This window comes from Dromiciops gliroides, chromosome 1, assembly GCF_019393635.1.
Source record: "Dromiciops gliroides isolate mDroGli1 chromosome 1, mDroGli1.pri, whole genome shotgun sequence".
Taxonomy (NCBI): domain Eukaryota; kingdom Metazoa; phylum Chordata; class Mammalia; order Microbiotheria; family Microbiotheriidae; genus Dromiciops; species Dromiciops gliroides.
This window is the reverse complement of record NC_057861.1, coordinates 190541110-190566890: the sequence shown is the minus strand read 5'-3', so window position 1 is coordinate 190566890 and position 25781 is coordinate 190541110. Positions and strand designations below refer to the sequence as shown.

Below are 25781 nucleotides of genomic sequence, written 5' to 3'. Positions count from 1 at the left end.
TTATTTTGTAGAAAATGGAGAGCTTATGGGGAGAAAATACTTTGGGGTGAGGAGAGCATGAGGGCATGGGTACCTGAAGGGGTTGGGTAAGGGGAGAGAGGGGAGGATGCTAGAGAGGAAAAGGAGGATGAATCAATTCAATAAACATTTATTAAGTATGTTTAATATGTGCCAAGAACTGTACTTAAGTACTAGGCATACAAAAGACCTCTCTACAATCTAATGGTTAAGGAAACAGATTGGGGGCAGCTAGATGGCACAGTGGATAAAGCACCAGCCCTGGATTCAGGAGGACCTGAGTTCAAATCTGGCCTCAGACATTTGACACTTACTAGCTGTGTGGCCCTGGGCAAGTCACTTAACCCTCATTGCCCCACAAACAAAACAAAACAAAACAGCTACGTTGGCTGTCTTCAAATATTTGAAAGGTTGTCATGTTGGAGATGGTACATGGTCCCAGAAGGTAACGGATAAAAATGACAAAAGGGACACTTAAGAGGTTCAATATATGGAAAAAGCTTCCTAATAATTAGAGTTATCTAAAAGTGGGATGCCTTAAGGTTCAGTAGGTTCCCTTTCCTTGGAGGTCTTCAAGGTGAATGACGACTTGTCAGCTGCACTATCATGGGGATTGCTTCCAGGATGGGTTGGACTGGACAGTGGTTGAGGTCTCTTTCAATTCTCAGATTCTGTAATTCTATGAAAAGGGAGGCTCAGAGCCTTTGATGAAAACCTAACCAACTTCATAATTATGGCTGCAGCTAATTCCCACTTCTCGAGGAATAATAAGGATGATATGCCAAAGCTGTAGAGTGTTTTAGAGTTTACAAAACACTCTTGCATGGATAATTTCTTTAGATCTTTGCAATCAACTCTGAGGCAGAGGTTCAAGGATTATAGCCCCTACTTTTCCAAAGAAGAAAAAAGAGCAAGCCATAAGACAGCTGGCTTTATATGTCTATAGACAAATGCAGAAAATACATATGATAAGGAGAATTAGAGATCCTAATGCAAAGAGATCAATTCTACCTTCTAAGTATCATGGAGATGTGGTAGGGTAGCACTCATGCTTGAAATATAGCCAAAATGGATTTTTTTGGGGGGGTGGGGGGAGAGGCTGGACTTATTGTTGGATTTCAATGGAACTTCTTCTTCTTCTTGTTGGATTTCAATGGTATAAAGAATTCCTTGGCTAGAAACTTCTTCCCCGGCTACAGACTGGCAGGTCATCTGGAACTTAGAATCTTAGAATATTGCCTGGGGAACTGAAAAGTTGAGTAACATGTCCATCATCACATAATCAGTATGTCAGAGGCAAAACTCAAACCTAGGGCTACATGACTCCAAGGCCAGCTCACTATGCACTAGGATACTCTCTCATGGAAGACAGATAAAGAGGATAGTGAAATTGTATTTTATCTTAAGACATAATGTATATGTTAATCATGTGAAGAAATCTGGAAACAACTGGAATGGGGAAGTATGGTGTAAACATTAGGGTAAAGATCAATGTCGGTTTTACCTTTATTTGTCAAAAGGATCAATAGTGGGAGAAAGATAAGGTGTCACATACTTAAAGAAAGGCAAATATTGTTACAGTTTTCTAAAAAGAAAAGAGAGGAGTTTGGAAACCTTAGTCAATGAGCTAGATCCAAATTCCTTGAAAAAAAAATGCGGAAAAAAGGGATGGTTTTATTTATAAAGTATTTATAAAGGGAAGCAGTGATCACAAAGAGCCAGCATGGGATTCATCAAAAACAAGTTCTTTACAAAATAAGTTCATTTTTTTTGACAGTTACAAGATTGATAGATCAGCAGAATGCTGTAGATAAATATATATCTTTAATTCGGCAAAGTATTTGACAAGATCTCTCCCACTCTTCTTTTGAATAAATTGAAGAGATATGAGCTAGATTGCAGAACAATTAAGTTCAGAACTGGTGGGATGAAAAGGAATAATGGGTTATTGTCAATTTGGATGGAAGTATCTGGGGAGGTGCTCCTGGGATCATCCCTTGGCCCTGCACTATTCAACCTTCTTATTAAAGACTTGCATTGATTGCATACTCACCAAATTTGCAGAGGACACAAAGCTGGGACAGATAGCTAACTGATGACAGAGTCAGGCATCCAAAACAGTACCAACTCTGGTTAGAGAGAATGGCTGAATCAGGTAAGATTAATGTTGTTTTGTACTGGCCCTGTGATCTCTTCACCTGTAGTGAAGGAACTCCCGTTATCAGTTCAGTTTGATAGCTCATCTGCAATTTAGAACATTAGAGACTTGCCTGAGGAACAAAATGAGTATATGTGAACTCAAGTTTTGCTGACTCCAAGATCAACCTGCCATTTAGTATACTATGCTGCCTTTCCAAAATGAAATTTACAGGATATAAATGGAATATTCTACATTTACGTTTATTTTTTAAAAGCAACCTCACAAGTTTAGGATGGAAGAATCATGAATAAACAATAGTCCTTATAAAGATGATCTGGCAGTTCTAGTAAACCTCAATGATTCTTGCCCCCCACCCCCACCCAAGCTATGTAATTTAAGGTTGCTTTGAAAGCAGTGTAGCATCCAGAATTAAGGTATCATACTGTAGGAGGAAAGACTGACAAATAGCGCACCTCAAGGGTAGTGAGTGGAATGATAAAGGATTGAGGACTGTCATATGACAATCAGTTGAAGGAACTAGGGGGCCAATAGAATAACTGGGAGTGGGGTGGAGGAGGTACACAATCAAAAGGACAACAGAAGCTGTTTCTCTTTTGTAAAACCAGAGTGAAAAAATTTTCTCAACCAGGAATTCTTGCCCTTTTACTTAAAGCCATTCTTTCCCCTCCCTCCTCCTTTCCATCTTCCCTGGGAAATGTTCTGGCTGAATTTGGTTCTGAAAATGACAGGCTAGGGGAGTCAACCCAGCCTAAACTGAAGGACTAGAGAGTGTTCAGATTTGATGATCCTTTTCTGTATTTCTTTGAACCAAATGGTCTGCCTTCCCCCTGCTATCATAATCATCCCGGACAAACCCAGTAAGCAGCAGCAGCAGCAGCAGCAGCAAGTGGCAACTTCAGATTAGATTAATGCAACAGTTGTTACTGAATCATTTTCAAAGATAATATCTATAATTAGGGCATTAAAGGGAAATGTTGGCTTAGGCTCATATCGCAGCAGATGTTCCTATGATACTGACTTTGGCACTGCTTGCTGCTAGTGATTGTTTTCATTGATGACAACATTTTCTTGTCCTGCAAACAACTCTAAGCAAAGGAAAAAAAAGAGAAATTAATCCAAACAATCTGTTTGTTTTCATATTCCCAAGTTCCTTTTCTTCTCTACCAAGTAGGGAAGCAGGCTGAACTCATTCTGTCTGAGCAGGAGGCATGAGTAAGGAAGATTTCTCCAGAGACACTCCCTGTTTCTTTCATGTCCTCAAAGACAATTTGATCAAGTTAAGATATTTATAAAAGAAAACACATTTCCACTAAGACTGGGACATCAAATGCTTTGGATGTGTTGAACTATGTTTGATGACGAATTTATCTGGTTGATTTCCTGTGGTGATTTGAACCTATTTGAACATGAAACAGGAGAAGACACTGGGTGGTTTAGTGGAGAGAATATTAGACAGAAAATAAAGAGATGTGTTCTAATCCAGACTCTGCCGTTAGTATGCTGTGTGACCTTGGGCAAGTTGCTTAACTTCTCTGTGCCTCAGTAACTAAATCTGTAAAATGGAAATAAAATTATGTATCTCACCTATCTCAAAAGGATTCTGAGAACAGAGTTATGATTAGGAGTTTTAGTTCTCAGGATAAATTGATTTGTCAGGGAGAGGAGGTTCTTCCTAATATAACATACCTAAAATACGTTCGTTCAGCCTTTGCTTGGAGACCTCCACTACTACCTGTCAGGGCAGCCCACTGCACTTTTGGACATCTTGAATTCTTAGAACTTTGACATGACATCAAGCCTAAATTTGTCCCTTGGCAATTTTTACTCATTGCTCCTGATTCTGTATTTGGCATCAAATGGAATAAAACTAATCCCCATTCCACCCCCAAACGCTTCAAACTCCAGAATAGCTCTATGGCCCTCTGAAGTTTCTCCTCTCCAAGCAGAACCCCCCTGCCCCACCCCCATTCTTTTCATCTCTTCTCATATTTACAAAGCGCTGTGCCTGGATCATTCTGCTTTTGAGAACTCCTGATAGTATTTTTCCAGAACAATACAATGCTCTTATATCCTCTTAGTACCAGTCCTTGTTTCTATGATCTATACATGTTTCAGAAATCTAAGTTGGTTGGTGAGCACCCTGTTTGTATAAATCAATTTCTTCAAAATATTCTCATTTTTGTTTCTCATCGTATTTATTTCCTTTTGTGTCATCAGAATTTGATTTCTGAGAGCAGCCATCCATCCCAGACTCACTTCCACCATACAAATTTGACCTGTTGAATCTTACCCTATCCTTCCTTTGATCCATTTGACATATGACCTTGAGACAAGTAGGTGGCAGTGGATAGGTTGAAAAACCTGGGGTCAGGAGGTTTAAATCTGGCCTCAGATACATATTAGCTCTGTGACCCTGGGCAAGTCACTTAACCTTTGTTTGCCTCAGTTTCCTTAGCTGAAAAATGGGATAATAATAGTATCTACATCTTAGGGTTACTGTGAGGATAAAATGAAAATATTTAGAAAGTACTTTGCAAACTTAAAGCACTATATAAATACTAGCTATTATTATTAGCTATCTAACTACTTTCTAAAAGTTAGGGTACATGTTAGGCAATGCTCAGTTTGCCTGCCTCTTTTCTTTTTTTTTCCTTAATGGTATTTTATTTTTTCTAATTATATGCAAAGATATTTTTCAAAACTCATTTTTATAATATTTCGAGTTCCAAGTTTTTCTTCCTCTTCCCTCCCCAAGACAGCAAGCAACCTGATATAAATTACACAGTACAATAATGTTAAATATATTTCCACATTAATCATCTTGTGAAAGAAGAATAAAAACAAAAAGCTAAAACTACAAGAAAGAAAAAATAACAACAACAACAAAAAATAACAAAATAAAAATAATATGCTTTGATCTGCATTCAGACCCTATTGTTCTTTTTCTGGTTGTAGAGAGCATTTTCTTTCATGGGTCTGGGAATTATCTTGGATCATTGTATTTCTGAGAAGAGCTAAGTCAATCATAGTTGATCATCACACATTGTTGCTGTTACTGTGTACGATATTCTCCTGGTTCTGCTCATTTCACTCAGCATCAGTTCATGTAAGTCTCTCCAGGTTTTTCTAAAATCTGCCTGCTCATCATTTCTTATAGCACAATAGTATTCCATTACATTCATATAACACAACTTGTCCAGCCATTCCCCAATTAGCAGACATCCCCTCACTTTCCAATTCTTTGCCAAGCTTGCCTCTTTTCTATCTCAGAATCCAAGAGGCAGTGGTCACTGCTCCCATCTGTGTTATCACCATTTCCATCCATGCAAAAAGTCTCTGTTAGTGAGAATCAGATCCAGTATGGAATTTTCTGTTTTGGTCCTTATAATTTTTGAAGGAGAAAATTGTCACTAAGGTCTGTAAAGGAGTATTAGCTGCTCTACCTTTAGCAGAAAGAAAACTCCAGCAGATTTTTTGTTAATTGAAGTCTCTCATTATTAATAAGCCATGTCTCTGTGTCAGGTTTGTGATCTTTCCTCTGGAGTTTTCAGTTATTTCTTTTTTCAGTCCAGGTAAACTATAATATACCCTGATCACAAAATCACTTCTTTTTGCCCTCCATTGACCTTTGTTCAAATGTCCTCTATTACCATATTTCCTCTCATGAGACTATAAATACTATCTCCTCCCTTTTACCTATTCTCTTCTTTGAAAAAAAACAAAACAAAACAAAAACACCAACCATTCTTATTTAAATGCACAGGGGCAGCTAGGTAATGCAGTGGATAGAGTGCCAGGCCTGGAGTAAGGAAGACTTATCTTCTTGAGTTCAAATCTGGACTCAGATGCTTACTACCTGTGTGACCCTGGGCAAGTCACTTAATCCTGTATAAAGTGATATCTGCAAAATGAGCTAGAGAAGAAAATAGTAAACCACTCCAGAAAATACTAAAATGGGGTCATGAAGAGTTGGACACTACTGAAAAGAACTGAACAACAAAATTCAGATCCATAACTGAATTTTGGGTTTGAGTCAATGAAGTCTCTACCTCATCTTGCTTATTGCCTAAGCTTTGGGTAATTCTTTAAGGACATTTGAGGTTATGGGTTTAACTACTGACTTGTGGTACAAGAACTTGCTCTGTAGTCATGTCACTTGGATTTAAATCCTATCTCTGTATAAATTGCTTAACCTCAATGGATCAACCCACTTGAACAAGTCACTTAACCTTATTGGGCCATAGTCTCCTCATCTTTAAAGTAAGGAGGTTGCCCTAGATATCCTTCAAGATATCTTCAAACTTTAGATTTATTATTCTTTCTTGGATTTCATTAACTAGGAACTTTTTCCATGTCTCTTATTGTTCTTATTCATTAATCGAACTTATTTTCTATAGTATCTGGCTTGGTGAATATACATAGATAGTTTTCTTTCCCATCATTTTTAGTTCAAAGTACTTTTGATTAGAGTTGCATACTCCATCCTGGGCCAGAAGTGTGCTAACCCCTTTTAAAAGCTATAATGCAGAAGTTCAAATTCCATTCTCAGATACCATTTTCTTTTTTTAAACCATCTCTTTACTTCTTTTTTTTTGGGGGGGGGGGTGAGGCAATTGGGGTTAAGTGACTTGCCCAGGGTCACACAGCTAGTAAGTGTCTGAGGCCGGATTTGAACTCAGGTACTCCTGACTCTAGGGCCGGTGCTTTATCCACTGTGCCATCTAGCTGCCCCCATCTCTTTACTTCTTAAATAACATTTTCTCTTCTAAATCTTTCAATTCAGTGGACATTCTGTGATTTAATGATTTCATTTATAGGGTTAGGAAATGGTGGAAAGAAAGTATGGGACTAGAGATGGATTATATGTTATCTGAGGACCAGCCTAGCTAAATTGAGAGACTCATCATAAGGTTATCTACAGAGTGATGCATATAAAGGTATTGTTATCTTCATCAATGGAGTAAATACTAGCAATGTAAAAATCACTTAATTGATTTCTATTTCACCTTATTAGATTTTGTGCTTTGTTTCAAGCTACTGAAATCTTTTTTTGCAGCTAGTTTTATCATTCAGCACTATCCATCATTTCCAGCTTTATGTGATTCCCCATACTATTTGTTTTCATCTAAGTTATTGATAAAAATATTAAATTGCATAGGGTCATTCATTGGGCCCAGTCATTTGACTTGCTCTTCTCATTTCCTTCTTGTTCATCAGGATACTATGAGGAACTTTGTCAAATGTCTTGTGTAAATCCAGAAATCCAGTGTTTATAGACTTCTTCCAATTTACCAGTTGAATGATCTTGTCAAAAAATGAAATAAAGTTTAGTTTGACATGACTTATTCTAAATGAATCTATACTATCTTATAGTGATATAACTAACTTCCCTTCTGAAGACTTTGTAAACCACCCCTTTAATTATGTACTTGGAATTTTTGTGATGAATCTATTGAGAGAATTATATGTATCAAACTGACTCCATCTTATAAAATGGACTCCATTTTGAGACATACATTTAATTTTCCTATAAATGCTACCTGCTTGCTAATTGTGGGAATTGAGTGACATCATGTTTCACATCCAGAAAAATTCACCTGCTTACTCTGCCTCCTTCCAGCTCTCAAAACTTACTCATCTCCCTCTCTACTTGAAAAGCCCCTAATTTCTCCTCATCCAGAAATCAGAAGACCTAATCTTGTATTCTGATTTATATCCTGTTAGTTGTTTTCTTTTAATGCATAAAACTCTGTCTCCTGCTTTATTCGAGGTCAAGGTCCTGATTTGTTATTCATTTGGCATGCTCTGCTGAATAAATTGATATGCTTGGAAGTTCAAACCTTTGTTTCCTCGGTTATTTCAGATTTCACCTGTCACACTATCAAATGTCTTCTCACTTTTGAAAATGGAACAATACATTTATATATTTTAAATCCTATAGCACCACTTTTGTTCTACCCAGTTTTTCAAAGATAACTGAGAATGGCTTAGTAATCATATTCCCAACTCTTTTCAGTCTCTTGGGATGAAATTTCTCTAAGCTTGATGATTTGACCTCATTTAGGGTAGTTCAGAGATCTTTTACTATTTCCCTACTTAGCTTGGGTTTCAATTCCGTATTTAACCATTTTGTTCTATATTTCTATTTGAATATAATTCTCTTGGGGAGAGAAAACAAAATGAAGGGTGAGTAATTCTGTCTTCTCTCTGTCAACTGTTGTCATTGCTCCATCCACCCTGAGCAGCTGTTCTATAATTTCTTTGGTCTACCCCTTGTCTATAGCGAAACTGGAAAAAAACCCATTTTCATTGTCTTTTGCATTCATTATAAGTTCTAGCTTGTTCTGGAACTTAAAGTTAATGATATTATTCTAATAGGATGAGGCCACTCTTTAGTACTGAGCCTGAGTCATTCATCGCTATATTCTATACTGAACTTTTGAAAATTCAAGTTGGTTGATGATTTCTTTTTAAAATCACATAGATTTCTTTAGATAGCTCACCTTTCTTTCAGATTGAAATAATATGTGGTTTATCACCCAAACTTTGTTTTTTGAGACCCTCTCATCATTCATTTTTTTTAATTTTTACAGGACAATGGGGTTAAGTGACTTGCCCAGGGTCACACAGCTAGTAAGTGTCAAGTGTCTGAGGCCGGATTTGAACTCAGGAACTCCTGAATCTAGGGCCGGTGCTTTATCTACTGCGCCACCTAGCCACCCCCCTCCCATCATTCTTGAGATGATTTCACTTTTAATCTTAGGTCATGGGCTCCTGTCTATTTGTTCCCTTAACTCTTTTATGTTGCGTATCAGATAATGTTCATCTGGCTCTTCTTGTCTATTGTGAACTCCAGCTAGGCATATATACCCAAGGAGGCCAAAGGCAGAAAGAAAGATTATGTATACTGTAAAATGTTCACAAACAGTTTGTAGTAGCAAAGAACCAAAAATAGAGTCAATGGCATGTACTCAAACTGGTCCTAAGAACCAATTGCTAAATATTCAATGGGAGCATTTAAACCTCAGAAAACAGAAAATTCCACAATCAAGGGCTGGATTTATTATTTTGTTAATTATACTTAATAAAGTGATGACAAAATGTTCATAATGCAAACTAAACTATTGCATTCAAACAGACTTGTCTCCTTCACCCTCCAAAAACCCTCACTTGATCCTTTCCTGCTAACTCTTTTCTTATATCTTCCTTTTGTGGCTAAATTTCTTGAGGAGGCTATCTAAAATAAATGTTTCTACTTTCTCTCCTCTAATTCTCTTCTTAATCCTTTGCAGTCTGACTTCTGACCCCATGGCTCCACTGAAACTACTCTCTCCAATGTTACCAATGATCTTTCTTAATTGCCAAATTCAATGGCCTTTCCCCAATTAAACCTCAAAGTGTGTCTTTTTTTTTTTTTGAGAGCTGTTTTTTGTTTTGTTTTGGTTTGTTTTTTCACAGGGCAATGAGGGTTAAGTGACTTGCCCAGGGTCACACAGCTATTGTCAAGTGTCTGAAGCCAGATTTGAACTCAGGTCCCCCTGAATCCAGGGCCGGTGCTTTATCCATTGCACCACCTAGCTGCCCCTGAGAGCTGGTTTTTAAACATTTGCCTGCATGACGATTAATTTGGAAATGGTAAGAATGGTAAAGAAATTGTGATATACAAAAGGATGGATTATTACCGTGCTATTAGAAAAGGAAGGAATGAAGGAGATGACTATTAAACACCTACTGGGCATCAGACACTGTGCTAAATGCTTTACAAATATCTCATTTGATCTTCACAACAACCCTGGGAGATAGGTTCTAGTATTATCCCTGTTTTACAGTTGAGGAAACTGAGGCATACAGAGGTTAAATGACTTGTCTGGGGTCACAAGCTAAAAAGTGTCTGAGGTCACATTTGAACTCAGGTCTTTTTGGTACCAGGTCTGGCTCTCTATTCTCTGTACCACCTACCTACCTTTGCATGATGAATATGGAAAATTTGGGTCAGCTATGTGGTATAGTGGATAGAATGCTGGACTTAGAATAAGGAAGACTCATCTTCATAAGTTCAAATATGACCTCAGACACTAACTAGCTGTGTGCCTCTGGGCAAATCTCTTCACGCTATTTACCTCAGTTTCTTTGTCTGTAAAATGAGCTGAAGAAGGAAAGTAAAACCACTCCAGTATCTCTGCCAAGAAAACCCTAAATGGGGTCACTAAGAGTCAGACACAACTGAAATGACTGAATAACAATGGAAAATTTGGAAAATTTGGAGAAGCATTTAAAGACGTAGATGAACCAGTATAGATTAAAATGATCTGAACCAGGAAAATAAAATGAATACCTACAACTATAGAAATGAAACAACAATAAAACAAAACTGAATACCATGATTATAATGACCAAGTTTAGCCTATAGTATATATGACAAAATGTATCTCCCTCCCATCTTTACAGTGATAGTGGGATATAGGTATTGAACATTACATATATTTTCTTTTTTCTTTTCTTTTCTTTTTTTTTTAGTGAGGCAATTGGGGTTAAATGACTTGCCCAGGGTCATACAGCTAGAAAGTGTCAAGTGTCTGAGGCCGGATTTGAACTCAGGAACTCCTGACTCCAGGGCTGGTGCTCTATCCACTGTGCCACCTAGCTGCCTCCTACATATACTTTCGACTTAGGAATGTGTGGATTAGTTGTGCTGAATTACTTTCCTCTCTCCCCTTTTAATTTTTTGTTACAAGGGATGGTTTGATGGGTTGGAGTGTGGGGAAAGATAGTAAAAACAAAAGATGGGTAAAAAGTAAAGATTAAAAACAAACTAAAAAACAAATAAATTATGACCTGGACATTTCTTACCAGTTTCCCTTAACATTTTGGACTTGTTTCCTTTTCTCTAAAATGAAGGATTAGTAATATGTAATATCAAAGATTCCATGGAGCTCTAAAATTCTATAGGTGAATATATTTGCAAGGTCAGTAATGAATGGTTGTCTAAACATCTTGGTTTCAACTTGGGGTATGCTGTTAAATGTTAACCAGATTTCAAAAAAAAATTAATGTACCACATACTTTTAAGTTAATATGCATTTTCTCCATCACTTTCTTAAATCTACACCATCCATAAAACAATAAGTGAACCCCTGGTTTGTAATGTTTGCTGATTTCTATGGTGTAAATGCTCCCACTGAAAATTTAATAATCTGCTCTTGAGAGCCTGTGAGAGCTAGCTCTAACACACCCCTTGTTTTACATACCCAAAATATATTTTAAAGCTGTTGAAAAGTAATTGGCTTTCAAAAAAGTCAATTAGCCAAACACTAATTTTATTATAAGACACCAACAATGGACAAAAAGAGAACTGACAAAAATAATTCCTGAGCTTTCTAAAAGACAATTTTCTCTCCCGCATGCCTAAAATATTCTCATTGTCAGTCTTCACTGACTGTGGGGAGGTTTTCAGTCTAATTTGACATAATGGAATAGAGTCAATTAAGACCTCTCACTCATTCTTCTAAAAGATGAGCCCCATTTACTGAAATTCCCATTCTAAGAAGCTGAATGATCTGATCTCTGATGTGGGTAGTTGTCCTAATTAATTCTAGTTCAGCTCTGTCAATTCCCAATTTGGACTTTAAATGGTTGTGGGATGTTACCGTATAATTTTTTAAGTTGTACAATACTAATTGCTATATGATCTCTTCCAAGAAAAAACTATTTCCTTTTCTCTGCCTGTGGGACCCTCAGAACAATAAACATTCAAATTTATTCTGTAACCACAAATAGTATGCAATACTTTCCTCTACTCCTTGCTCATTATGGAACACATGCCAGGATAAAACAGCATTTTGACAGATGCACATTTTTAATGTTTAGTCGTTCAATTCTGTACAACTCTTGGTGACCTCATGGACCACAGTGCACCAGGCTCTTCTGTCCTCCACTATCTCTTGTTTTTCCCTCCACTACCTCTTGAAGTCTGTCCAAGCTCATATAAATTACTTCGATGATATTATCTATCCATCCCATCCTCTGCTGTCCCCGTTTCCTTTTGCCTTCAACCTTTCCCAACATCAGGGTCTTTTTCAATGACTCCTATCTGTTCATTTTGTGGTCAAAGTATTAAAGCTTCAGTCTCAGTATCTGATCTTCCAGGATGAACTATTACAAAACTTAGAATGGTGGGCAGCAAAAATTATTAAAACTTATTATTAGTAAAGGGACATTTTTCTTCAACCAACAAATCCTCAAAAAGTATTAAAAATATCTACTACCTGTCTGGCACTGTACTAGGGGTAGTAGAGAGGTGGTATACAATGATGCATGAAAAATGGTCCCTGCCCTCAAGGAGTTTGTCATCTAGATGAAGAGATGGGGAAAAAAAAGCATAGAGTTACTAAGTGGTAAACTATGTGGTATCTATTCTAAGATACAGGAAGTCAGAGAAAGGAGAAAAGTCACTGTAGGCTGGACTTAATCTATCAATCATTATGTAGTTATTAAGACTTCTTTTTTTTTAGTGAGGCAATTGGGGTTAAGTGACTTGCCCAGGGTCACACAGTTAGTAAGTGTTAAGTGTCTGAGGCTGGATTTGAACTCAGGTACTCCTGACTCCAGGGCTGGTGTTCTATCCACTGCGCCACCTAGCTGCCCCAAGACTTCTTTATTTTTATTAGTGTTTTATTTTTCCCCAATTACATGTAAAAACAGTTTAAAACATTGGTTTTAAAAATGGAGTCCCAAATTCTCTCCCTCCTTCTCCATCCCCCTCATTAAGTAATTTGATATAGGTTATGCATGTGTAGTCATGTAAAACATATTTATTAAGACTTAATATATACCATACACTGTATTAAGATGCTAGGAATACAAAGACAAAAAAATTGTAATAATCCCAAATCTCAAGGAATTTGTCGTCTATAAGGAGAAATAACATATATGTGTAAACACACACACATATATACATACATACACAAATAGATACATGTATACACATACATACACATAACCTATGCAGACTGTCCCAAAAGTATTAGTGCTGTTTTAAGCTTTAATAGCTAAAACTTTTTGGAACACCCTGTGTAAGTAGGTTTGCATTGCTATTTTCCTGTCTTATTCTCACACTCATGGTTTAGGTCCCCAGAAGGTGGCTTCTACCCTTAGTTTTAAGGTTATATAATACCAATAAGGGGCCATACTTCTGTATCTATAGCTATAACAGTCAGCCAGGAAATGCAATTAGGTCTTGGATTTACTCATGTGGAGAGTATGCTCTAGACTCACCATCCCAGAATCTAGCTGGCAATTCTCCCCAGTCAATCAACAAGTATTTATTAAACACATACTAAGTACCAGGCACTCTGCCTGGCATGGGAGACAGCCAGAGAGAATGCACAGATGTGGATGATGGGATGTTGTATGTGAGGAACAAAAGGAGGCCAGTGTCATTAGACTGAAGAGTATGTGGAGGGGAATAAGGTGTTAAAAGACTGGAAAGATAGAAAGGGGCCAGGGTATGAAGGGCTTTAAATGCCAAACAGAGCATTTTATATTTGATCCTGCAGGTAATAGGGAGCCACTGGAGTTTATATAATGGGGCAGAAGGAAGAAGTGGTTAGACCTGTGCTTTCATTGTTCAGGAGTTTTGGTCATGTCTAATAAACCCCATTTGGGGTTTTCTTGGCAATGATACTAGCATGGTTTGCCATTTCCTTCTCCAGCTCATTTTCCAGATGAGGAAACTGAGGCAAACAGGCTTAAGTGACTTACCCAGAGTCACACAACTAGTAAGTGTCTGAGGCCAGATTTGAACTCAGGAAGAGGAGTCTTCTTGACTCTAGGCCCAGAACTCTATCCACTGCACCACCCAGCTGTCCATAGACCTGTGCTTTAGGAAGATCAGATTGACAGCGGGGTAAAGGATGGACTTGAGTGATGAGAAACTTGATAAAAGACAATAATCTAGACATGAGGTGATGAAGACTTGTACTAGGGTGGTGATAGTGTCAGAGAAGAGAAGGGAATACACACAAACACCCACACACACACACACCCACACACCCACACACCCACCCACACACCCACACACACACCCACACACACACCCACACACACACCCACACCCACACCCACATATATATATATATATATATATATATATATATATATATATGATATTATCAAGGTAGAAATGACAGGTCTTAGCAGCAGATTGGAAATGGGCGGTGAGAGAGCTAGGAGTTGAGGGTAATACCCAGGTTGTGAGTCTGGGTGTTTGAGAGGATTAAGGTACCCTCAACAGTAATGGAAAAGTTAGGAAGAGAGAAGGGTTTTTAGGGAAAAAATGAGTTTATTTTTAGACATGTTGAATTTAGCATATTTATGAGGCATGTAGTTTGAGATACCTACTACACAGTTGGAGATATGAGACGAGGTCAGAAGAGATGTTAGAGTTGGAAAAATAGATCTGAAAGTTATTTGCATAGAAATAATTGATAATAACTCATCAGAGCTGATAAGTTCATAAAGTTCTATATTACAGGGGGAGAAGATCAAAAGGCCCAGGACAGAGCCTTGGGGGACCATCACAGTTAATGAGTATGACCTGAATGAAGATCCAGCCAAAAAGACTAAGAAGGAGAAGTCAGAGAGGTGGGAGGAGAATAAGGAAAGAACAACACTGCAAAGTCCAAGAGAGAAAAGATTATCAAGGCAAAAAGGATGAGAGGGTCAAGGGCTGAAGAGAGATCCAGAAGGATGAACATTGAGAAAAGACCATTTAGGATGATTTTGATTATATTAAATTAAAAAATTTCTGTACAAACAGAAGCAATGCATCCAAAATTAGAGGGGAGACAGAAAGCTGGGAAACAATTTTTGAGGCCAGTACTTCTGATAAAGGCCTCATCTCTAAAATATATAGGGAACTAAATCAAATTTATAAGAATCCAAGTCATTCCCCAATTGAGAAACGGTCAAAGGATATGAACAGACAGTTTTCTGATGAAGAAACCAAAGCTATCTATTCCCATATGAAAAAATGCTCTAAATCTCTAATGATTAGAGAGATGCAAATTAAAACAACTCTGAGGTACCACCTGACACCTATCAGATTGGCTAAAATGACAAAAAAAGAAGATAATAAATGTTGGAGAAGCTGTGGGAAAATTGGAACACTAATTCATTGTTGGTGGAGCTGTGAACTGATCCAACCATTCTGGAGAGCAATTTGGAATTATGCCCAAAGGGCGATAAAGCTGTGCATACCCTTTGACCCAGCAATTCCACTTTTAGGTCTTTTTCCCAAAGAAATCATGGAAGGGGGAAAGGGACCCACATGTACAAAAATATTTATAGCTGCTCTTTACGTGGTAGCAAGGAATTGGAAGTTGAGGGGGTGCCCATCAATTGGGGAATGGCTGGACAAGTTGTGGTATATGAATACAATGGAATACTATTGTGCTGTAAGAAATGATGAGCAGGAAGAGTTCAGAGAAACCTGGAGGGTCTTGTGTGAGCTGATGATGAGTGAGATGAGCAGAACCAGAAGAACATTGTACACAGTATCATCAACATTGAGTGTTGACCTACTGTGATGGACTATATTCTTCTCACCAATGCAATGGTATAGAAGAGTTCCAGGGAACTCATGATAGAAGAGGATCTCCAAATCCAAGAAAAAAAAAAAAGAACTGTGGAGTATAGATGCTGATTGAACCATACTATTTCTTTTGTTTTGGGTGCTGTTTTTTTTTTTTCTATTTTGAGGTTTTGCATTACTGCCCTGATTTTTTCTCTTATAACAGGATTAATGCAGAAATAGGATTAATGTTATTATGGATATATATATGTGTGTGTGTGTGTATATATATATATGTATATGTATATAGATATATAGATATAACCTATATCAGATTACCTGCTGTCTAGGGGAGGGTGAAGGGAGGGGAGGGAGGGAGAAAAATCTGAAATTGTAAAGCTTGTATAAACAAAAGTTGAGAACTATCTTTACATGTAACGGAAAAAATAAAATACCTTATATGTAAAAAAAAAAAAAAGAGAGAGAGAAAAGGTCATTTAGATTCGGCTATTAAGGGATCATTAATAATTTTGAGGGAGAGCATCTTGGGTCAAATAATGAGGTTGGAAGTCAAATTGCAGACTTAAGAAGAGAGTAAGAGAAAAGGAAGTGAAGGCACCTATTGTAGAAAGGCTTCTCAAGGAGTTTAGCCATGAAAGGGAAGAGCTTTATATCAAGATAGCTAACTAAAAGCAATGCATGGATCAGGCAAAGTTCTTTTGAGGATAGAGGCTATGGATGGGCATGTGTATAAACAGTAGGGAAGTATTCAGTAGGTTGTGAAAGACTGAAGATTAGTGAGAGAGTAAAGTTGGTAGAAGGGACAAGCTGCTGGAGAATACAGGATGGAATGGTATCACTTGTGCAAGTAGAAAGAGATTTGTTTTGGGAAGAAGAAGGGCCACTTCTCTATGTGAAACAGGAGTGAAGGGGGAGATAGTTGCAGGAGGAAACCCCCAAGGTGCTGGAAAAGAAATTTCCCTACTTTTCTAAGGCTAGATTACTGGGATTCTTCTGTCAAGGGAATTTGGATCTCTGCTTCTTTACATACATACGGAGTTTGAAGAACATTGCCCATAATCCTAACTCTCTCAGGCCACCTGGATAAGCACAAGCAGCTTGTCGTGGGCTTCTGCCAAAAGACAAACACTAACAAGTCTGAGGGATTGGAGGACAGTTGCTCTATGCACTCTAGAATGATATGATATTGGGTGGGGGATGGAGAAAAGGGAGCTTAATGAAGGGCCTCATTTTTTCCCCAGTAAAGTATGAGGCAATGTTCTCAGCTGAGCAGATAAGGCCTTGGGAGCTTTGAAGCTTTGAAGATGGATGAAAAGGTTTGGAAAAGCTGCTATGGTGAATAGAATATTGAATTCACTAAGGAGGTGCAACAGTGAGGTCCCAGTGAGATTATGTAACATAAATTGTAGTGAACCCAGTCATCTCAGTTGTGTGATTTTCTCCAGTTTTGTTCAGAAACATGTGAATAGGATTCTAGGGGTACCCCTGAGAGGTTCAAGGTATCTTTCTCAGCTGAGATTGACTTGAGCTTCCTCCCACCCCTGTCAATAACCAGTGACTAGTGCCTGACACCAACTGATATCATTTAGCAGGCCAGAACCAGTTACAGAATGTTTGTGCATGCTTCAAATTCCTCCAAAGAACTTCTGTTACACATCATGTCTCTTGTGATTCTCTCAGAAACCTCTTCAAGGTATGTAATTCACTAGCAGCATCTGTGGATGATTTCAAGGACTCTGAGAGTAAAACACATTTGGATTCTGCTGAACATGGAACCCAATATAGGAAGAGGCACTTTTAAAAGCCTTCAAGTTGATTGAAAAACTCCCTAGATCAACTAACATTCACATAAGACAATGGGAAAAGAGTTTAGTATCCTAAAGAAGTTAGTGAGATTTGATCCCTCCACATAGGACCAATTGTTTTAGTCAGTCTCCCTGCTTCTTCTTGTCCTGTGGTGACACATTAAATGACAGAAGTTGTGACCTCTGCATAAGAAGTGTTGAGCCAGAAAGTTGTCAGTAGGAATGTTGACTGATATAGAATAGGAGTGACCACTGGTCAGATCAGAAATTAGAAGGAAAAGTCTAACTGTAGAGAGCAGGTGAATACTTGTCCCCTCTTTAGCCTGAAAACAGTCCCTGCAGGTCAGCGGTGAGGCATGTGGTCTTATGTGCTACTTTTATTTTCCTTAGGAGGTAGAAGTCTTCTGGTTAATTTGGGGTCTTAGACCTCCTATGGCTCTGGTAAAATGTGCTTCTTCATTCTTTGGCTATGACAGCCCCTCTACTTGGGAAAACTTGCAGAAACTGATGGAGGGTGAAGTAAACAGAACCAGGAGAAAAATTCATGTAGTAGGACTATAACATAGTCAATGAAAACAACTTTGAAAGACTTGAGAACTATGAGCATTATATTGCCTGCACATGACTCCAGGGAATCAAAGAATGTTTTTTTACCTACTGAGAGAGGTGATGAACTAAAAGTGCAGAATGAGACATACGTGTGTGTGTGTGTGTGTGTGTGTGTATGTGTGTATAATATATATATATATATACATATATATGCATACACACTGTGAGGGCCAAAATTTGATATATGGAGCGTTAATTGGGTGACTTGCCAAAATATTGGGGTCTCAGAAATATGAGGGAACTTTAGGTTCACCCTCCCCTCTGAACTGCCCTTTTAGATATGTCTCCCAGGCCAATAAGAAAGGAGCCTTACAACTTTAATTCACAGAAGGATCAGATTTTATTACTTGGGAATTAATTAAACAACAAAGGTGAAATTAATAAAAATCAAAGATAAGGAAATAAGAAAAAGAAATACAGATAAATACTCTTAACTCTAAACTTAGGCGATGCAATCCCCAGATCATTTCCAATTAAGTTAATTCAAAGGAATTTAGGGTTTTCTGTATTTACTCACCCAAACCTGGAAAGTCTACAGTTGCTCATGCCACTGGAAGGACAGAAGCCAGAGAGAGAGAGAGAGCTCGTGTTCCGGAAGAGCCTCTGCCTCCCTTCAGGGAGCGTTCAATTTTCCTCCCTCAAAAGGGGAGGTCCTTCAAAAACTGCCTTTGGAGAGTTCTCTTTCAGACCTCAGTAGCATACATAACTTCAGGGTGGGCCAGGTGTGGCCCCTCCCAAATGAGTCAGCTAAAACTCCAATAATTTTTACTGTTAATAATTTTTACTACGTTCCCCTCCTTTGTTTCTTTGGAAAACATGTATGGTTTGCTCAATGAAACAGCCAAAAAATAACAGAATATAATACCCTATGCTAGCAAACAATATGTTAATAACAATATAGAAAAGGGAGAAAGGAAAGTTTTGTCCAGAGGGGCGGTCCCTCATGAACCAGTGCTTTGACACTGGCCTGCAGAGGGAGGGCCTCTGCAGAGAGTACATGTTACAAATGGTGTATATAATAACAGAAGGAAAAAGAAAAACAACAAAACAAAACTGTTCATTTAAAGTCTCTGAGATCTTGTCTTCTTGGGGTGGTCATCAGGAAAAAACTAGACTCTGGTCTGGACTCATTTGCCATAGGGGCTTATTCAACTGATGAATGATTACATTCAGCTGGTTATGTTTTGCAAAGGCTACAATCATATCATTGCCACCCCATGTACCTGGTTGTCTCAAATTAGCAACATATTCTTCAAAAGGAGGGTCATCCTCTCTAAAAAACTCAAAGTCAGTCCTATGATTAAGCATATAAGTAGCAGTTTCTTGACTGTGTCTGAGATGATTTCTATAGTGGTCTTCTAACTTATCTCCCAGGGCCCTAAAAAGGCAATTTCCATCTCCCAATACTTTACAAAGACTGAGTCCCAGAGCATGTAACTGATTCATAGGATTATCAAATGGGAACTGTCTATTGTCCCTGGGCTCTGTTAGGGTTCTTTGTTCTTTAGCATCTGCTTTGTTTGTACCACAGATTTGCCATATAGTACCACATATTTGCCATTTGCCATAGCATATGTGTTCATGTGTTTATATATGTATATATGTGTGTATATATATAATTAATTTAGCCAGTGTATTGTTTTATTTTGCTTGATTATGTGTATTTATTATGAGTGGGGGTTTTATTTTGGGTGAGTGGAAGAATTGGGTGGAAGAAGAGGGGTTGGTGATAATGAAGCCAAAAAACAACAACAAAAAAAGAAAATAGTGTCAATGAAACATTTAAGAGAATAGATAGAAGCAAAAAGAAGGTAATTCAGAAAGAGACACATACAATCAGAACAGTGTTGAAATTAATATGTTGAAAATATTAGGGGGGCGGCTAGGTGGTGCAGTGGATAAAGCACCAGCACTGGATTCAGGAGTACCTGAGTTCAAATCTGGCCTCAGACACTTGACACTTACTAGCTGTGTGACCCTGGGCAAGTCACTTAACCCCCATTGCCCCGCAAAAAAAAAAAAAGAAAATATTATGCTCTTTGGCCCCTTCACCACCAGCATGAAGATCATTCTAAGCAAGAGACTGTCGACATCCCAGAAAATGCTGACCTCTCTCTCTCTCTCTCTCTCTCTCTCTCTCTCTCTCTCTCTCTCTCTCTCTTCTCTCTCTGTGAAGCAATTGGGGTTAAGTGACTTGCCCAAGGTCACACAGCTAGTAAGTATCAAGTGTCTGAGTGTAGATTTGAACTCAGGTCCTCCTGAATCCAGGGCTGGTGCTCTATCTACTGTGCTACCTAGCTGTCCCTGACGTTTCTCTTAAGGGTTGTACAGTTATTGTGAAGGGGCCCAGAGGAATCCTCTGTAGTGATTTCAACCATATCAATGTTGAGCTCAGTCTCCTTGGAAAGAAGAAAAAAAAGGCTCCAGGTGGACAAATGGTGGGGAAATCGAAAAGAACTTGCAACTGTTTGAACTATTTCATGTACAAAACATGATCAAAGGTGTTATTCTGGGTTTTTGTTACAAGATGAGTTCTGCGTATGCTCACTTCCCCATCAATGTTGTTATTCAAGAGAATGGCTCACTTGTCAAAATCAGAAATTTCTTGGGTGAAAAATACATCCGAAGAGTGTGCATGAGACCAGGTGTGGCTTATGCTGTTTCTCAAGTCTAAAAAAGATGAGTTAGTACTTGAAGGAAATGATATTGAACTTGTATCAAACTCAGCTGCCCTGATCCAACAGGCCACCACAGTAAAAAACAAGGATATCAGAAAATTTTTGGATGCCATCTATGTTTATGAGAAAAGTACAATGCAACGAGCTGATGAATAAGTTGGAAAAGATGCCAAAGGCAGTGTCCTTATTCAGATGTCAAAATAAAAATACTTTTTTGTAAAAAAAAAAAAGTATTATATATTCAACTCCCAACCCTCCAAGTTATATATTATAGATTCACAGTTTCTTATGCAAGCTTCTTTTTCTGTTCTTTGTAGATGGGAATTTTTATGTTTATTGGTATATATCAAATTCAGAATAATAGAGTGGCTTTTTTTTTGGTTTTAAACTCCAGCCCTTGCACTTCATTCATTCACTTTTGTTGACATTATGGCTACATGGAAGAACTTTTTGACTTCTGAGTTTGGCATTCAAGTAATATAACATAAACTAGTTTCATCTTTTGTTTGTATATTTGCGTGAGTGGACTTTGAGATCTTTGTGTAACTCTTCCTGGTCTACCAGTTTCATGAGCATCTTAAGGAGATACAAGATTCAGGAAGTAACTATGGACAGCTAAGCGTACTTATCTAAAGTTCACAAAGACCTGTCATGTTTAAACTTTATGTGGCAGGAGGCTACTGGCCTCATGTATAATAACTTTACTGCATTGATCCAAAAAGTCGCATGTTTCCCCAGCCCCCATTGGTAGAGACCAATATGGAGAAAAATTTAAGAAGTAAAATTTTATTATTTTTTTATTAAACATTTTTATTTATAGTTTTGTGTTCCAATTTTTATCCCTCCTTCCCTCCCTTCCTTCGCCCTTCCTGAGGTGGTAAGCTATCAGATATATGTTTTACATTTGTAATTATATAAAACATTACCATATTGGGCATTTTGCATAAGAAAACTTGAATAAAAATGAAAGAAAGTGAAAAATAGCATGCTTTAGTCTGTGTTCAATCAATATCTTTCTTTAGAGGTAGATAGTATACTTCATCATTAGTCCTTTGGGATTATCTTGGATCTTTTTTTTTTTTTTTTGGAGGGGCAATGGGGGTTAAGTGACTTGCCCAGGGTCACACAGCTAGTGAGTGTCAAGTGTCTGAGGCTGGATTTGAACTCAGGTACTCCTGAATCCAAGGCCGGTACTTTATCCACTGCGCCACCTAGCTGCCCCCTATCTTGGATCTTTGTATTGCTGAAAATAGTTAAGTCATTTACAATTCATCTAACAATATTGCTGTCACTGTACACCATGTTCTTCTGGTTCTGTTCACTTCACTCTATGTCAGTTCATACAAGTTTTTCTAGGCCTTTGTGAAATCATCCTGCTTGTCATTTCTCATAGCACAATAATATTGCATCATAATCATACACCACAGTTTGTTTAGCCATTCCCCAATTGCTGGACATTCCTTTGATTTCCAATTCTTACCCACCACAAAAAGAGCTGCTATATTTTTGTACAAATATGTCTTTTTCTCTTTTTGGGGATGTCTCTGGGATATAAACCTAGCCGTGGTATTGCTGGATCAAAGGGTATGCACAGTTTTATAACCCTTTGGGCATAGTTCCAAATTGCTCTCCAGAGTGGTTGGATCTTTTCACAACTCCACCAACAGTGAATTAGCAAGAAGTAACATTTTAAGGAGAAATAGCATGCGTGCGTGTGTGTGTGTGTGTGTGTGTGTGTGTGTGTGTGAGAGAGAGAGAGAGAGAGAGAAGAAGAAGACGAAGAAGAAGAAGAAGAAGAAGAAGAAGAAGAAGAAGAAGAAGAAGAAGAAGAAGAAGAAGAAGAAGAAGAAGGAGGAGGAGGAGGAGGAGGAGGAGGAGGAGGAGGAGGAGGAGGAGGAGGAGGAAAAGAGGAAGAGAGAAGAGAAAAAAGGGAGAAAAGGAGGGGAAGAGACAGAGCTAGGAGATAGAGTGAGATCCAAACTAAAAGATCCCCATATTAGAAGACTAGCTCTGCTGGCAAACTCATGGAGGGAGTGCATTTATTCTTCCGGCCCAGAATTAGGAAGGACATGAGAAATCTTGTTCATACAATAATGACCTGACAGTGGAAATTATGATTTTTATGACAGTTTTGTTAGTGAGTAAAAAATGATGCGGTGGCACAGTTTTCTCTAGGGCAAGATATCATATTATTAACAGTGACATCTGTACTGTTAGTAAAATGGATTGCACTGGCACCTCAGCAAAAAACCATGATCAATTTATTAGTTAGGCTAACAGTAACCAATAGCCTCTCCTGATGCCCAGAAACCCTTAATGAGGTCAACAGGATCTTTTAATCCTTGGCTTGACATTACATCCTTTGGATCTCCCTTGGCAAAGGTAAGACAATCCCAATTGGGAGGTGGGTTGGTCTTCAGGTGTGGATGATCACACCCCTCTCTGGCAATTAAGGGATGTTAATTGTTTGATGGGCATGAACTTCCTCTAGTAATCTTGGCTAGAAAACAAAACCAGCCTAATCAAGATCCTCCTCCCCACCTGAGCTTTCTCCTTGAAGACAAAGTCACCTCTGACTTTGATGAGGAACAGCAAGGACAGGAGAATCATCCTCTGGGGAGGGGCCTAGCCCAAGTTGGTTCTTTGTTTACCTGTAAACAAAGTCAAAGTCCCACTTTAAACTGATTAGCTAGCAGGGAGTGACCAAATTCTCCAACCTTGCCTTTAGTTTGGGGTCCATTTGAGCTAGGCTGAGAACTGGGGTTTGAGAAAATGGAGAGTAGGATGGGTTACAGAGTAATACTGGCTATTAAATAATACAGCATAACATTAATTTTAAAACAGTTTCAGGTCCAATTCAGGCTCCAATGAAGAGAACCTTGTGGCTAGAGTTTTGCTAGGAATCAGGTCTCTCTATTCAGATTTTCCCTCACTGCCCACAGGGGTCAGAAAGGCTCTGGGTTGAACATATAAAACACACCATGAGACACAAGCACCAAGGTTGGCGACTTTTCTTTTTAATCTAGTTCCAGGTTTATTTTCATTATCAATTCTATTTGTACAAATGATAAAACAGACATCCACACAGCACACCAATTTAATCTTCACAGGAAGCTAGGGATGCCTAACAGGCTTTAGCATAAACAGACATCAGGAAATAACCTTCCCCAGTACTGAGTGAGTGAAAGTAAGATGACCAAGAAGGCTATCATTGTGGGCTAGATGGATCTCATGACAGGCAGGAAAGTTTTGTCTCTCTGAAACTGATTTCTAAAAGGGATAACAATTCTTTGGATGACTTCCCTCCAGGACTCAGACAATGGTTTCATCCTTGCCAAGATAGCCCTTCAGCCACCTCCCCCTACTCCATCACTACCCTTGAACTTTTATGGGAAGAGTTACATGAGATCCACTCAAATACTGTTATCAGAGATTAGATACAATTCTACCAGCAGGGTCTGACACACAAATACACTCAGAGCACAGGATGAAAATCATTGACAATTAGGGGCTGACTTTTAAACCGAGACACAAGGCCAGCTCAGACTTCTGAATTTTCCCATCCTTGTTCACATCACAGTGACGGAGCAGGATCTCTCGAAACTTATCCAGGTCCAACCCACTGATGCTGGGCTAGAGAACAAGAAAACAAAACGATCATTGGAAAAATCAATAGCATCCACAGTAGCTGCAGGGATGCAAGCTGGGAATTGGGCCCTGCAGCATTCCTAAAAGAGTCAGGATGTGGCAGGCAGCTGCACATTTGGAGGGACTACTCTGCTTCTTCCCATGTGCATCCCTCCAGGTCCCACATTATTTTTCTAACCTTCCCCCAAGCTCTGCCTTATTAGCCATAACTACACACCTTAAAATGGGATTGGTGGTGGGGGGTGGAGGGGTGGGATCCAACCAGGCTGGTGGTGATTATGGATTATGAATTCTGCCTTGAGACACTGCTGGGAGAAGCCCTGGTTGATTACTTCCCTGTGGGAGGTTTTCTGCCTCTGGCAGCAAAACTGAAAAGGGTTATTATGATTCTCTGAATGAATGAAAGTCTAGCTCAAACATTAAGTTGTTCCAGTGAAAGAGGCAGAAATGATCCCAGAGGACATTTTAAGGACCAAAATGCTATTATGATGTTTTGGTAGCTAGGGAAATGCTTTAAATTCTGAGAAGCATTGCTTAGGGTTTGGATGTTAAAGAGAAAGGGTCAGGTATAGCAGAGACAGAGGAGAGAACAAAACCTTGTGGGAATGGGACAAAATTTAGGTACCTGAAAAGGAGAGGAAGGGGCCACTAGAATGGGATTGTGATGTTCTAAAAGGGGAGTTTGCCCTACTAAATCATTTTTGAGGGCTAGCTTTGCCTCTATGACTCGTGTGAAATAGGACAGAAACAGGGTATTGAAAGAATTTGTAGGTGGGATTGCCGAAACACCATCAGTGATCAGTGATCTTTGAGAAAATAGAGATGCCATCTGTATGGAAATTGCAAAACAGTGTGTTGATTTTCAAAAATGGAAAAAATGTAGATATTTCAAATTTTAGGCTAGCAAGTTTGATGTCAATCCCTGACAAAATTCTAGAATATATTATCATAAGGATTATTGGTTAGACATCTAGAATGGGAAGCAGTAAATCACTATGACAAGAATAAATCATGCCCAACTAAGCTTCTTTCTTTCTTTCTTTCTTTTTTTTGGACAATATTGTAATCTGGTTGCTTAGGGCAAACTATGGTCTGTGGACCAAATCAGGCATGCTGCCTATTTTTGTGTGGTCCAGGATCTAAGAATTTTTTTTTACATTTATAAATAATAATTACTTTTAAATATGATACTTTAAAACATCATAAAACTAATCATTATTTAAGCAATTATTTTAAAAATAAAATATACTGGTTATTTTAAAATATAAATG

The 25781-nt window shown here is 38.4% G+C and overlaps 1 protein-coding gene and 1 pseudogene across 1 annotated transcript in view; one reads left to right on the top strand and one right to left on the bottom strand.

Moving 5' to 3' along the window:
- The first annotated feature begins 2990 nt into the window (after positions 1-2990).
- LOC122746926 lies at positions 2991-21018 on the top strand (annotated as a pseudogene).
- Positions 21019-23981: 2963 nt separating this feature from the next.
- SCGN (secretagogin, EF-hand calcium binding protein) overlaps positions 23982-25781 on the bottom strand; it is an 87456-nt gene continuing 85656 nt past the window's right edge. The window contains exon 11 of the mRNA XM_043977598.1: positions 23982-24495. Within this exon, the coding sequence (XP_043833533.1) occupies positions 24367-24495 (129 nt within the window). The 3' untranslated portion in view covers positions 23982-24366. The remainder of the gene's footprint in view (positions 24496-25781) is intronic.